A 13756-nucleotide genomic window follows, 5' to 3' on the forward strand; every position below is an offset into this window, starting at 1 on the left:
GCAGGGTAAAAAGCAACCCATGCATATGAACAGGTCTTGGAGCAGGTTTCAGTCACCACAAGCTTGCACTGGGTTAAAAGGTACAGCTGAGAACTGGAAGACTTTGGCATCGCTGAAACTCGTGTGTGCTGTAGTGTGGTGTCCCTGAGTATTCCTGTGCCATTACACAGAACCACTTAATGAGACTCCACCCTATTCTAAAATCCTGTAATGTGCTCCGTTATTTTGTCCCTAACACCTTCCTGCTCTGACAACAGAAGGAACTACTCCCAGTACCGTGCTGGTTGCATTAGTAGGATTGTGGATCAGTTGGTTAGAGGGGAAAGAACATTGCCCAGCTCCCCGCACTCCCTGTGCAGACACTGTCTGAGCCACCTCCTCCCACTGCCGCCTTCCCACAGAGCAGCGATACTACAGCTCCCTGCAAGAGCCTGCAGCAGTCCTGATCCCTGCCTGCCTCTCCCCGTCCCTCACTGAAGCCTGAACACAAGCCTGGTTTTTAGTGACTGCTGTTCCCAGAACTCAGCAGGCTGAAGGGGGTGGAAGGGAGATAAACATCAGAGTTCAACATCCAGATAAACACAGCAGAGCACACACAGTAAATACATCCACCCCCAAATGCAAATACAGCAGCAGAGATTCCTTGCCCGGGGCTCAGAGCGGAGCAGGCTCGGACAGGAGAGCAGCACCATGAGGTGAGTGCGGTGGCAGGGCCCTCCCCAGCTCCTCTGGCCACTTGGCTTTGTGCAGGCTCTGGAAGGCAGGAACATGTGTCTCATCTTGTTCAGCTGCTACTGGAGTATGGCTACACTGATTCCAACCAATTTCTTCCACTGTCAAATGAGAAGGGTGGTGGGCATGAAGATTTCAGCTCGTGCTGAAATACCTGATTTGGTATCGAGCCTGGCAACTTAGATGTGTGGTTTTGGGCTATGATCTGAGTTAATACTCACTCTTCCTCTGTTAATCTCTGTTCCTTGACTCAGGCTGTTTGTCTTGCTGGCTGTGCTCTACAGTGGAGTGAAGAGCAGTATTGTGCCACAGAAAATGTATGGGAGGATCACATCCCCAAACTTTCCAAATGTCTACCCAAACCACAAGGAGAGAATCTGGAATATTACTGTCCCCAAGGGATATTCTGTCCGTATCTACTTCACCCATTTCAACCTGGAGCTGTCCTACCTGTGTGAATATGATTATGTGAAGGTATGTGTAGGATGGGGTGACATGTAGCAGGCTAAGCTGTTAAAAACTGTGGTTATGTGATCCTGGGCACCTGTAGGACCAGTATAACTCTTGTAGGCACTTGATTCTAATCTGCTTGTAAAGTTCAGGCTCAACTGATTTCTAAATGATGTATTTATTGAGGCCCACAGGACAAGAAAGCAGAACTGGGAGACCACAAAATGTAAGTGATGGTCTAAACAAGTCGCTGTCAGCTTGTCTGAACGGGCACTGGCTCTGGTGTCTGCTGGCTAACATGACAAACAACCTCAGGAAGAACTTGTTTGTGTGGGCCTGATGCACATCCAAGAGGGAGCTGTGTACACAGGGAGTGTGCAAGCCCAGTTTCCATCTGACAGAACCAAACCAGGCTCTTCCCACTTAGAAAGATCTCATTTCCATGGTGTTATATGGCAAGTTGCTCCCATTCCCCAGGTCCATGTTGTTCTTCATGTGCTTTCCTTTGGGCAGGATGGAGTACTCCTTTCTGGTAGGTCTGTAGTACATAGCTCCCTCTCTGCCATGCCCAACATAAACCCCATGTGTCAGAACATTTCTCTTGTATTAAGGATAAATTAAGAACTGAAACTGTAATAGGTGAATCATAGAGCAAGTGAGTCACTCATTTAAAGACACCTTTTACTATACATTTGAATTTGTCAGTGTGTGAAACTTTTTCTTTTCACCCCAGTTGCCTTGGGCTTTACCAAGATCTGATTGTCACTGAGAGCACCAAGTTAACAAGAAAGGAAAAAGGGAGACAAAATTATGGGCTTAAATCACAGAGAATGGGGGAAATCTTCTCTTATCTGTCCTTGGATGTAGACCGATGTCCAGAAGCACATTTTGAGAGCATCCAAACCTCCTTCCTCACACCATTAAACACAAGCTTTCCAAGCCATGGCGGCAGGTTGGGAAGATCAGTGCTCTGTGCTCATCTGGTGGATTTGTCTGTCTGTTTTCCAGCTGAGCTCTGGTGGGAAGACCTTGGCTAAACTGTGTGGAAAGGACAGCACAGACACTGAGGAGGCTCCGGGCAACAAGACATACATCTCCATGGACAACCACCTCATGGTGGTGTTCCGGTCCGACTACTCCAATGAGAAACCATTCACGGGCTTTGAGGCCTTCTATGCTGCTGAAGGTAAGAGATCTTAGATGGAGATAAGATCTTAGATCAGAGATGTAGGTGGAAGAGCCACAGCTGTGGTGGGGTTGGTGCTTCGCTGTGTTCTGTGCTGCTCTGTGCTGTGGGTGTGGGGTGGGAGATGTCTCACTGTACAGAGGCAGGTGCAGAAGGGCACAGCAACCAAAGGCAAACAGCCCAACCTCTCAAAACACAGAGCGGCTCACAATGAGAGAACACGTTGTTGAAGGGTGTTGTTTGCCTGATTCTGTGCTTTGCCCATTAGATGTTGATGAGTGCAAGCAGCTGTTGGATGGTGAACCCCTCTGCAATCATCACTGTCACAACTACGTGGGGGGCTACTATTGCAGCTGCAGGGTTGGCTACACACTGCATGAAAACAAGAGGACGTGCACAGGTGAGCTCTTGATAGATCAGGAGATAATTCCCTACCTACAACATCCACTTAAATCCAGTCCTGGCTCTAACAGCAAGGTGCAATCTGTGGGGTTTTGCTGTTGTTTTCACTATTCCCTATTCACCTGGTGCGGCTGGAAGGCAGTTCAGGGGGTTGGTCAGGGCTGGGAGCAGAGGCCCTCCTTTGCAGAGTGGCTGTGGGCCAATGGTTGCCATCAGGGACAGCAATTTTGTGTGGCAGTAAAATGGTGCTATGGCACTTGGTTGTGGTTACTCCTTTCCACTTCTGTTCACCTTTAGGTGGGTTGAATGGGAGAGGCAAGAAACTTGCCTTATACTTCCCACCACAGACACTTCCCATGTTCATGGCTGCCAGTGCAGCCAGTCTTGCAAAACTGAGTACATCTTGTTCCCTGGGTACTGAGATACTGAGTAGTCTGGACCCAAATTAGTAGATGTGTTGGAAAAACTGACAATTGAGTTGTGAAGTCTAATGGAGAAATAGTTTTCTTCCCTGGAAGGACACAGGCCAAGAAGCAGCACAATCCACATATCACTGACACTAGCTACCATGTTCCACTCATTAATGGGAGGCTGACCATGCATGGGTCTCTTGTTCAGAGGGCTCACAGTGTGAGATCTCTCACTGCTGCCCAGCTCTGCTGCTCAGGTCAAACCAGAGGAAAAGATCAACACCTCAGGATTCCCTGTGCAGTGAAACACAGGGTGAGAGGTTCATCCTTTGAGGGTGCAGCTTTGCCACCTGGAGCTGAACCCTGTCTGGACAGAACCAGCACACATACTGCTCATAAATACTGTCAGAAGTGGAGGATGGTTTCCTTGAGCTCCCCTGTGCTGAAATACAGGATTGGATCCAGCTTCCAGTGCTTAAGGTTACCTTGGCATTTGTCTTCCCAACTCCAGCCCATTACAAACTCTCTCCAGCCGTGGCTGCCTGGGTCTGATTCAAGATTCGAGCTCCTCATGTCTCCAGTGTATTGGAACAGACTGTCCTAAAGTGATGGCTTTTAGCACAAGTATATGGATTTACTGGCACTGTAAAGCCTGTGCCTGCCCTTAATGTGAAGGTGCAAACTGGAAAGCTGTGAACTGTCAGCTCTGCACTGACCATTCGTGTGTGCCCAGTTCTGTCCCCCTCCTGGAACAGAGCCTGAGCACAGGGAGCTTCTCAGTAATAGCAGAGGGCTGGGCTACCTGGATGGAGGAGCTGGGAATTGAGAATTGGGAGTTTCTGTGGTGCAGCTGATGTGCTGGAACCTGTTCACATTTAGAGCCCTCAGATTCAGGGCTGCAGCTGCTCCAGCCACTGGGCTGCAAGGACAAGGTCTCTGCAGACCTCCTTCATGAGATGAGGGCAAAAGCTGCCCCTGTGAGTGTTGGGCTCCTGCCTGGGCAGGCTGCTATTGACAGGCTCTTTTTCTCCTTTATTTTCCAGCGTCAGATAATTAAGCTTCTCCTCGCTTAGGCAGAGATGGAGACAGATGTTCTGGGAAGAGCTGGTTTCCCTCCCTCCTGACCTGCCTGTTGCAGTCTGCCCAAGGGCTGCAGGCTTCTCTTGTTCCATGACTTGTCTGTTGTGGTTCCTTGCCTTTCAGACCTGCCTCCTGCAGACAATAAAGAGGCTGTTCCTTGTTGAAAGCTGATGGCAGCCTCTGGGGCATTCATTTTCTCACATTTCCATGTGTCACTTGGGAAAAAAGAAGGTAGATAAAGCAAGAGCTGATAAGAGGGGAGCCAATTGTGAAAGGCCCCTGAGCATCACAGCTAAACATGAAGACTCTTGAATTTCTTGTCCAGCTCTTGTTGCTTGACCTTCCATAGTTCTTAAACTGCAACAAAACCATGACCACACCTTTGTTCTCTAATGGTCCTTTTAGATACACTCCTGTCTGCACACAGATCTGTAGATTGAAACTTGCTTTTCAAAGCCCATTCACTCTTTGGAAAAGTCTGAATTTTTCTTTATCCCCATTTTGTGACTTTGGCCATTCCTCCATTGGGAGCCTGGCTTCATGGCTGAAGTGTGTTCTGGTACGAAAAACTTTGGAGTTCCAGGAGTTTGGTAAAGTCATATGAATGTCACAGGGCAGCTGAGGTATCTTTTCTTCACAGGTGCTCTCCCCACGGTAGATGCAACACCAGGAATGCTGTTCTTCAGCTCAGTTGCTTGTGGTGTCTCAGTCCCTCAAAGTGCCTCTCCCTGCTCCACAGTGATTCCCATGTGATGTCCATTTAGGCTGTACCCCCTTTGGGCAGGGACCATCTTCAGACATGCTGGAGAAATGCTGTGCTCTGTACTTGTCAGGGACTAGGGCCCCCCAGCTCTGTGGGGGAAACGGGATGATTATTGCAAGAGTTTAACAAGTCAGAGCTCAGCAGCTCCAGGGGAACTGCTGAAGGTAAGACAAGGCTTTGTCTAAAAGCTTGAGGGATTAAGGAGCATTAGCCAATCAGTATTGCCTTATTTCTGCTATTTAGCAGGAGTTGCTTTTAATTGTTATTTATGAGGCTTGGTTACTCCAGCTGTGGAATAAACAGGGAAGGAACCCTTTTCCAGGTGAGCATGGGAGGAAAGATGAAGTCTTTTAGGTGGGACAACACTCATTTCAGGCCACTGCATTTGCAGGCTTTGATGTTCCCTTGAGCAAATCACTTGGTACCAGCTTTGAATATCCATGAGCAAAATGAGAGGAAACATCCCTGCCCTGACTTACTGGGAACATGCTCAGTGAGTGTCTAGGAGGTGGGTGCTGCAGAGAACAGATCTGGGGGTAGAGTGGCTGTGCAAGCAGTACCAAGGCTTACTTGTGCCATGTTTAATCCTGTTCAGAAGCTGTTTCATGGTCACAGTGAATTGTGATCAAAGCAGCCTGAAATTTTGTCATGGATCAGTGACACAATTTATGACCCACCTTTCGTTGGGGGCCTAATGAGAGAATGACAATGGACCTGCAAGTTTTGAGGGGGCCATTTTTCAGGGTTCAAGCCTCTGGCAAACAGCTCACTGTGATCCTAATAAAAATATGGCCTAAGCATAATTGAGCACTCTCAGGACAGCCCTTAAGCTCGGACTGAGCAGTCAGGGGAGAGCATTTCTGCTGGCAGATGTTAAAAAATCATTTGATCCTTTTTGTGCTGGGTGTTTATGACTTTCTTGCTCACAGAATTATGGAAAAAAATACTGCCCTGACAAAGGGAACTCCCAGTGGCCACATCCAGAAGGTATTAGGAGAAAAGTAAGGTCCAGTCTGAGCCTTTTCATCTTCAAGCTGCAGATTCCCTTGGATTAGCAGAGTGTCTTCTGTTGGGTCAGCCAGTTCTGGCTGTTCATGTGAGCACAGGTCAAGAGAATTTATTGGTGACAATTCACATTTTTCCCAAACTGTATCATGAAAATCTCACATCAGCATTAGGGATTGGATTGAAAGGAGACAGATGTAATGAAGTATGAAAAAATATTAGTCTCTGTCTTTCTCCTTTTTCAGTCCTTCAAAACAAGGCCAGTTTTCTGAATTGCTGGGCTCCTGACAGGGCACTGGTTTTGTTTGAGCTGTAGCAGTGTGTGGGGAGCCCAGCTCTGTGCACAGACATGGTGCTGCTCTTTGCTACGTGAACACAGAGCAGCCTCTGCCCTGAAGAGCCTCTGAACCAGCACCTGGGCAGTCAGAGCAGTTCTGGAATGTGCCTTGCCAGAATGGACCCAGGCTGAGGATCCCTGAGTCCAACCTGTGAGCCTGGCCAGCCCCTCACACTTCACTGGATGATACAGTTCTGTAAGTGTTATTTAAAGTATCCTTCATGCAGGAGCATAATCCTGGCTTTGTATCAGGTTTGTGGTTTTCACCCTTTAAATTCATCATGTGTTCCTTTGCCCTCTTATTATTGAGAAGGTAAACAGCTTTCAGGAGCTACAGTGGGTGGTTTTACACACTGTTGTTTTGTGTCTCTGGCATATCTGTGTTATCACACAGTGGGCTTTTCTTCATCCCTTCTCTCTATTACATGTATTTATGGTGAGCTTTAGTCTAATAACATTCCTTTAAACATACTTTCAGCAAAGGATAACATGATCACCTTGGTAAATAGAAGCCAAGATGTTGCTGCCTTCTAATTCTGAGGTTCTTGTAAGAAAGAATTTAACCTTACCAACCTGAGTAATCCCTTCTTTGCATGGGAGGTCCCATGCCCAGGGACAAATGGTTTTGTAGGTTATATGATAAAGATTCCGTTGCAGAACTGGCAAAGAATTTGAGATCCTAACTTCCTAATGATTTCAGTAGGGAGTTGGGGGCATAAAGGTAGTCCTCATTATATTGTGACTTGTATGCTTAGGGTAGGAACTCCCACTGTCTTTTCTCACACCTAAGGATTTCATGTTTTCATCCCTATCTTTTCCTATAATTGCCTCCAGACTACTCCTGGAGGGGCTGTGGAGTTGGCACAGATACTGGCAGCATGAGGAAATTTCAGTTTTAAGAGAAGCAGATTTTTTTTTGCACTTCCATGGGGGTGAGCATAGATATGCTAGATCTGCATATCAAACAGATTTCAGGGTGTTTCTTAGCCTGGGCTTACAGGAGGTGGAAGGAGGCATTAGAGTGGGATCTTAAAGCCTGGGAGAGGCAGTGAATTCTGTGTCTGGAATATTTTAAGCAGCTCAGGAGAGTGTGCTGGAAAACGTGCTTTATTCTTACATAGTCAAATGCTTCTGTAGTTTGAGACAGTCAGTGACATTACAGAAATGTGCATTTAGCTGGGAAGAATGAGGCAGTAATAATTAAGGAAAAAAAACACTTACTAATAATCCTCTACAAGTGTAGCATGAAAGGAAAAGATTGAATTCCCTTGGTGGCTCAGCTGATCTCTGCTGGTGCAAAGCAGGGTGCTGTAAGGCTGGATTCAGAGGCAGCCAGCACCTCCGGGTGAATTAGTCAAGCTGTCTCCATTTCTTTGGACCAAACAGGATTTATAAATTAGGAGAGCACTCAGTTTTAACAGAATAGGCATTTCTAGGTGTTCATTAACTGTTTGTGTATCTGCCAGCTGTGTTTGAAAACCTGTGAGAACGATCTGGAACACTGAGAGGTGCTCAGTCACTGGGGCGATGAAAAGGTTCGCGTCAAACAAAAGCAGCTGCTCGAAACTCTCTGGGAAGATGGACAGAGGGAGGGAGATTGTTCTGAAATTACAGCTTGTGCTAAAAGGAACACTTGGTGCCCAAGTGCATCATGGCTTCTGTTGGGGTATTTTAGTTGAGCTGAGAGCCACACAAACATACACCAAAAAGATTATCCTTTCACCTATTCTTGCTTTCCTTTCCCAGTAAATGCTTGTAATCCAAATATTTCCCGTGGCAACAAGTGAGGCTGACACAGAGGTATAGGGTGGAAATGAGCTTCATTCCCTGAAGTAAAAGAAGAACCTTGGCTAACGAAATCCATAGTTAAGGGACAGTAGTTTTCTCATTCACAACTTAGTCCCCTTCCATTAAAATGACAACCTTAAACTGTATGATCTGGTTTTGGGTGATAATCTGTGATTAATGCCTGGATAATGGCATTTTTGTTGGTGGAGGTTAGCATGGTGTGTTTGAGGATACAATTCAAAGTCAAACGATTTCCCTCTTACAATTAATTCAGTGTCAGAGTGGTGCAAAAATCTGCCGGTGTTATCAGCCAGTCCAGCATTCCTCATCAATTACAGGATTGCTCATCCAGCTTTTGCAGCACATCATAAAGCCTTTGTTCCCAGCTGATCAAAGCACCACTTCACAGTGATCAGATGCTGTCAACAAGCAGAGATCCTCGGGGCACTTGTGGCTGTTCCTTCTTGCTTCTCTTCAGCAGGGAGCATTTGTGGCTCCAATTGTGCCGGCAAGAGGCACAGCTGGTTTTGCTCAGAGAATACAATTACATTCTAAACGTCTGGCAACAAAGGCATTAAAAAGAAAGGGCTGCATTCAGAGGCTTCTGGAACTGAGGAGCTGATGGCTATCTTACCACTCCACACACTCCGGAGCAGCAGCCAAGCTGCAAATTTAACACCTTGGAATGTTTCTGAGGAGCTTCCAGTTACCACCCCTGTATCTGACCTGCAGCCCTGCAGGCTGTTCAAGTGGTGCTTTCCCAGTTCCTTCCCTGCCCCTCTCCCGAGGCAGGAGTGCTGGATAGTGCTGGTGCCCTGGTCCCACCACAACAGATTTGTGGCTCCAGAACTTTCATGAAGGGCTAAACTAGTGTAGAAAATTATCCTCCTCCTTTTCCTGGCGTGGCTGAACTGAGTCAATACAACTACGATCATTTCCTGTTGTTTGTTTTTTCCCAGCCCACTGTCAGTGTCTCGTTTTTGCTGAGAGAATTGGAGAAATCCCTGGCCCTGACTATCCAACACCTGATCTCAGCTCCTGCAGCTACAGGATCCAGATAGAAGAGGCTTCCTGATCCTGGAATTCATGGAGACCTTTAATGTGGAGACACACCCAGGACTGCTGTGCCCCTGTGATGTCCTTAAGGTAAGGTGAGGTTTAATGCATTTCATCACAGCTTTTATGAGGCAGGCCCAGCTTTTTTACTGCATCTTCTTCAGCCCATGTTTCACCATGTGTTCATTTCTTCTTCTTGCTTCAGTTTTGTCACTTTGGGGTTTTCTTCCTCTCAACACCTCTTTTGGAAAATTCACCAAAGCCATCAAATTAGATTTTATCCCAATCTCTGCCCTGTTCCCAGAACTTCATACTGGAAAGGCCTGAATAGTGACCAAACACTGGTGCTTTGAAACAGTGGTTTCATGGGTTGTTTTCAGTAGTGTGCCTACCAACCAAGTGGCTGCCAGGGAATTTAATTCTGAAGTAAAGTTCTGAGAGAAGCCTAGAATTGCAGCTGATCTTACAGTTCAACTTGGATCCAGGCATATGACTCTTTTAGAGACCACTTTTCCCAGCTTGTCAAGAGTTACAAGGTATGTGTTGAGACAACAAGCCACCCTGGGCTGGTCCTGTCGGTGCAGGTCACTGCTCCCCTTTGGTGGGAGTCAGCAGCAGTTTGAACTTTAATTCTCAGTAATTGTAAATCTCTATCCACGAGTGTGAAAGGGCAGAGAAAGGGTGTGCTCTCCCCGAGGAGCCCTTAGCAGTAACAAATGGGCTCTAAGGGCAGCGCTGTGCTCCGTGCCCCGCTGCAGGTCCGTGTGCCGCAGTGCTGAAGCACCACCCCATGGTCACAGCGCACCAGTGCAAGCCCGGCCTGTCCTGGTGAGGACTGTGCTCTCTCGTGACATGAGATATCACTACTCGACACGGGTGAACCTTGTCAGCCCTCTTGGACTCCATTTCCCGGGGATTAAACACGCAGGTGCCATTTCTCATCAGCGTACTGTAATTAGAGGTGTGTTCAGCACACTGGGTTTGTCAGCAACTGACCTTTGATACCCTCCCTGAAGAATTGCTCCTGTGCATGTCTGTGTGTCCATCCACCCTTGCTGCTGCTCAGAGATTTGCTTCTAACTACGTTGGAAGAAAAGGATGATTTTACAAAAGATTTCACCGGATCAGTGGAGCGAGAATTTTTGATGTTCTTCCGTTTGTTACTCATCTCTCCAGGGAAGTTAAAACAGGAATACATGGTCATTCCTGCTGAAAGCTGCATTTCACACTTACTTCTTAGTAACTGAACTGAGCTTCCCAGCAGGCAGTTTTGGAAGGTGTATGTTTATGGAACTTTAAAATCACAGGTAGGTGATGGTGGTTGGGGGAGGCACAGTCTTAACTCAGCAGTTACTTTCTAGGCTGTCTGATTTGACAACTGCACTGTTTATGTAGAAAACCAGAATACCTGAACTGATGTGAGAGTTATGGATTCCACACATACAGTGGGAGAACTAGGGATGTGTGAAAATGCAGTGACAAAATTCAGGGCCAGTGTGAAGCCCTGTTCTGCCCTGGAAAGGCCAACAGTAATGGTAGGGCCTAAACATGGAATTAAACGTGGTCCTTGGCTCGGGGGTGTGCAAAGGGAATGTCCCCACCTTACCTGGACACACCTGGAACTTTGCCTGTGGGAAGGATTTGCATCTTTAAGGCTGTGTAAGCAATGCTGAAAGGTACCCAGGTAGGCTTTATTCAGTCACAGCTGGGAGCTTTCTTACCGTTCCCACTCCATCAGTGGATTTAAGAGATTAAATCCTGGGAATAGCCCGAGGGGGGGAAGTGACACAGTCACCTTCTCAGGAACCCGCAGGGACTCAAAATCCACCTAAAATATGTTGTCTGAGGATGCCTGTAGAGTGTCACTCCTGCTGTTAACCAGAGCCCAGCTGTTCCAGTCCCTGGTTCTCATTTGTGCTGTCTCTGGGATGCAGGTCAAGATCCACGTGGTGATGGACACTGGAGACACTGCAGCTCGTGCCTCAGCTCCTGCCTGCAGTGACCTGCCCGTGCTGGGCTGGGCACAGTCACCCACTCAGCTACTCCACTGCTCTTGCACAGGAGCAGGTACAGCCCTGTGGCTTTCTTGGCTTTCTTTTAGTACCTCTAAGCTGGTGAGGCAGAACCACTTCAGGGCAGAATGGTCATTTTAACAATCAATTACCACCTTTGTTACACTGATTTTTCAGACTGGCAATTGCTACAGGTGCTGTTTAACACCAAGAAAACTGAAAATGTTATGATAACCCCATGGTGTGACTGTAATAACTAATACTGACCTTAGATTTGTTAAACCATTTACTATTTTACACGCCTTGGTCTTTCCTGAGTCTCCCCAGCACAGCCAGCATTGCAGATTAATGCCCAAAACTCAGTTCAGTTCTCCTTGAAGAGAGTAAAAAGCTGAACCTTCCTTTACTCCAGCTCTTTTGGAGAATGCAGTTTCATAATTAACTAAATTGTTGCTTTTAAATTGCTTGGCATTGTTTCTGACAGGAAGATTGAACCACGCTCTAGCAGCACTTGTGAGGGGAAAAGCCACTGCACTCCCTCGCTGCACAGTACAGGGTTGGGAATTTTGTTTTTTAATGCCTGAACTGCTACATTAATTACACTGTAAAATTAGTCAAGATCCAAGACTAAGTTTTGGGAGAAACATTTTACACTGTAATAGCATAATTGTCGCTCTTATCTTTTAGATTAGAATATCCATATATTCCAATTACCTTAATTTACATTCAGAACAAATGCATTTCCTTCTCCATGCCCAAATTCCTCAGCAGTGCTGTCTCTCTTGATTACAGAACTTTTCCAAGGGATGCACTACTAATGAAAATTGTATTCTAAATCAAATATTCATTTGCAAGCAATTTTACCATTCCAAAACAATCTAGGAATTACATTTAGAATCATTAACTTAATTTAATCCGTATAAGCACAATAATTCAGTGTTCAGATCTCAAAACTGTTAAACAGCTCTGGCTGCCTTTGTTGTCTTGCACTTTGTGGAGCAAGGGGAGCCTGGAGAGTTTCCCTGGCAAGTGCTGTAATTACAGGGAAAGGAGGATCAGGAGGATCAGCTGTGTGACAACGGGGCTCCAACAGCTGCTCGTGGTGTAGCTGATCAAAAAACCCCTCAGCTTTGAGCAGGACATTGGAGATTTTGAGCAAACACTATGAAGAAGGGCAGAAAAATAATTCCTGAAGGTTATAAAAATTGATCTTGTCCACTTTGATAATGGTATTGGTTAGAGTGGAACGGGTAGTCCCAGTTAGTACCACTCTTACACCTGCTTGTTTACCAGGAGAAGATGGATCTCAGGTGACAGCAGGTGAGGGGAGAGGGCAGAACAGCTGCAACAGATTCTCAGAATTAATTAAAAGCAATGTCAGAAAAAAAATGTTTATAAAATGTTTAAAAATGTTTAAATAAAGTTAAAAAAAAATACATAGCCCTCCCTTACAATATAAACTTCCACTTCCTTGTATCTCACATTCTTTCATCATTATTTCACTTTCTAGAACAATATAATTGAAAATGAAGTATCTTTAAAAAAAAATCAAGACTCGAAACACTTCAATGTATTTTCAATCATCGTTTATTTACTCACTTATAAACACTAGAGTATGCAAAGCAGTTAAAAAATGCTACTGAAACTTGAAAATTACTTAAAATTTTCAGGTATTTTGTTTGAGGGTGAAGGAAGGCTAAAATGATTAGCAAAGACTACTCAGTGCTGCCAACCAGCCACTTAAAACCTAAGCCTGAACAATTTAAACAGAATTAAAACCATGCTAATTACAAAAACTTACCAAGAAGTTCCTTGCAGGGGGTCACAGTTAGTCTTTGGAGGTCCAAGAATACCATTTTTAAGAGTTACTCAGCAGAAGTAGCTGGTAATAGTGCAAGTGCTAAAATGCAAAATTCACAGATGGGACAGAGTTTGGAGATTATTCTGACTTAGGTGCAGGAAAAAAAAAATGTAAGCAACTTTTTGCAGTGGAATATGAACAAAGGTGTGGGATTACTTCTCAGCCTGAGTGTTTAGAAACCCTCTTTAAACCAAGTACATCGAGATACAGCTGATTTTTTCATACTGCAAGTGGAAAACTCAGCTGTGCACTTCTGTCTGCTGTTTAGGTGCTCTGCCCTTCACAAGCCTCAGTAGGATACACAGTAATGAAGATCTCACTTGAAAAGTTACATAGGTTAAAAACTGTGTAAATACCCCAATTCAGACTGTTCACAGCTCCAGCACAGGATTATGGTGCACAGAACAATAGGGATCAGTGGGTTTCAAGCCCAAGTAGGTGAAACAATTCCTCAAGCTCCTATCACCAGTGGAACTTCCCTTCCACCAGTTTCTGCTCAAACATCTGGCCCTTCCTTAAGAAGCTGCCCCTTATGTGACACCTCTGCACCTGTCAAAAACTTAAGTTTTTCAGACTCAGAATCTATCAGCTTATTTATATTAACTGGTGCTTTATTCAGTTGGAAGGTCTTTCCTGACTAGTTTCACCAGGAGTTAATAGTGTACTTCTGGGCT

General features: G+C 45.7%; 1 protein-coding gene across 1 annotated transcript; it reads left to right on the top strand.

The window, feature by feature from the left end:
* The first annotated feature begins 598 nt into the window (after positions 1-598).
* On the top strand, positions 599-12145 carry MASP2 (mannan binding lectin serine peptidase 2). Its single transcript, XM_032709064.1, is given in 7 exon segments — positions 599-695; positions 987-1206; positions 2191-2368; positions 2637-2768; positions 9113-9220; positions 9223-9304; positions 10386-12145. Coding segments are annotated over 7 exon segments (834 nt in total). The 5' UTR covers positions 599-618; the 3' UTR covers positions 10423-12145.
* Positions 12146-13756: the final 1611 nt, after the last annotated feature.

This window comes from Chiroxiphia lanceolata, chromosome 22 (genome assembly GCF_009829145.1).
Source record: "Chiroxiphia lanceolata isolate bChiLan1 chromosome 22, bChiLan1.pri, whole genome shotgun sequence".
Classification (NCBI taxonomy): Eukaryota; Metazoa; Chordata; class Aves; order Passeriformes; family Pipridae; genus Chiroxiphia; species Chiroxiphia lanceolata.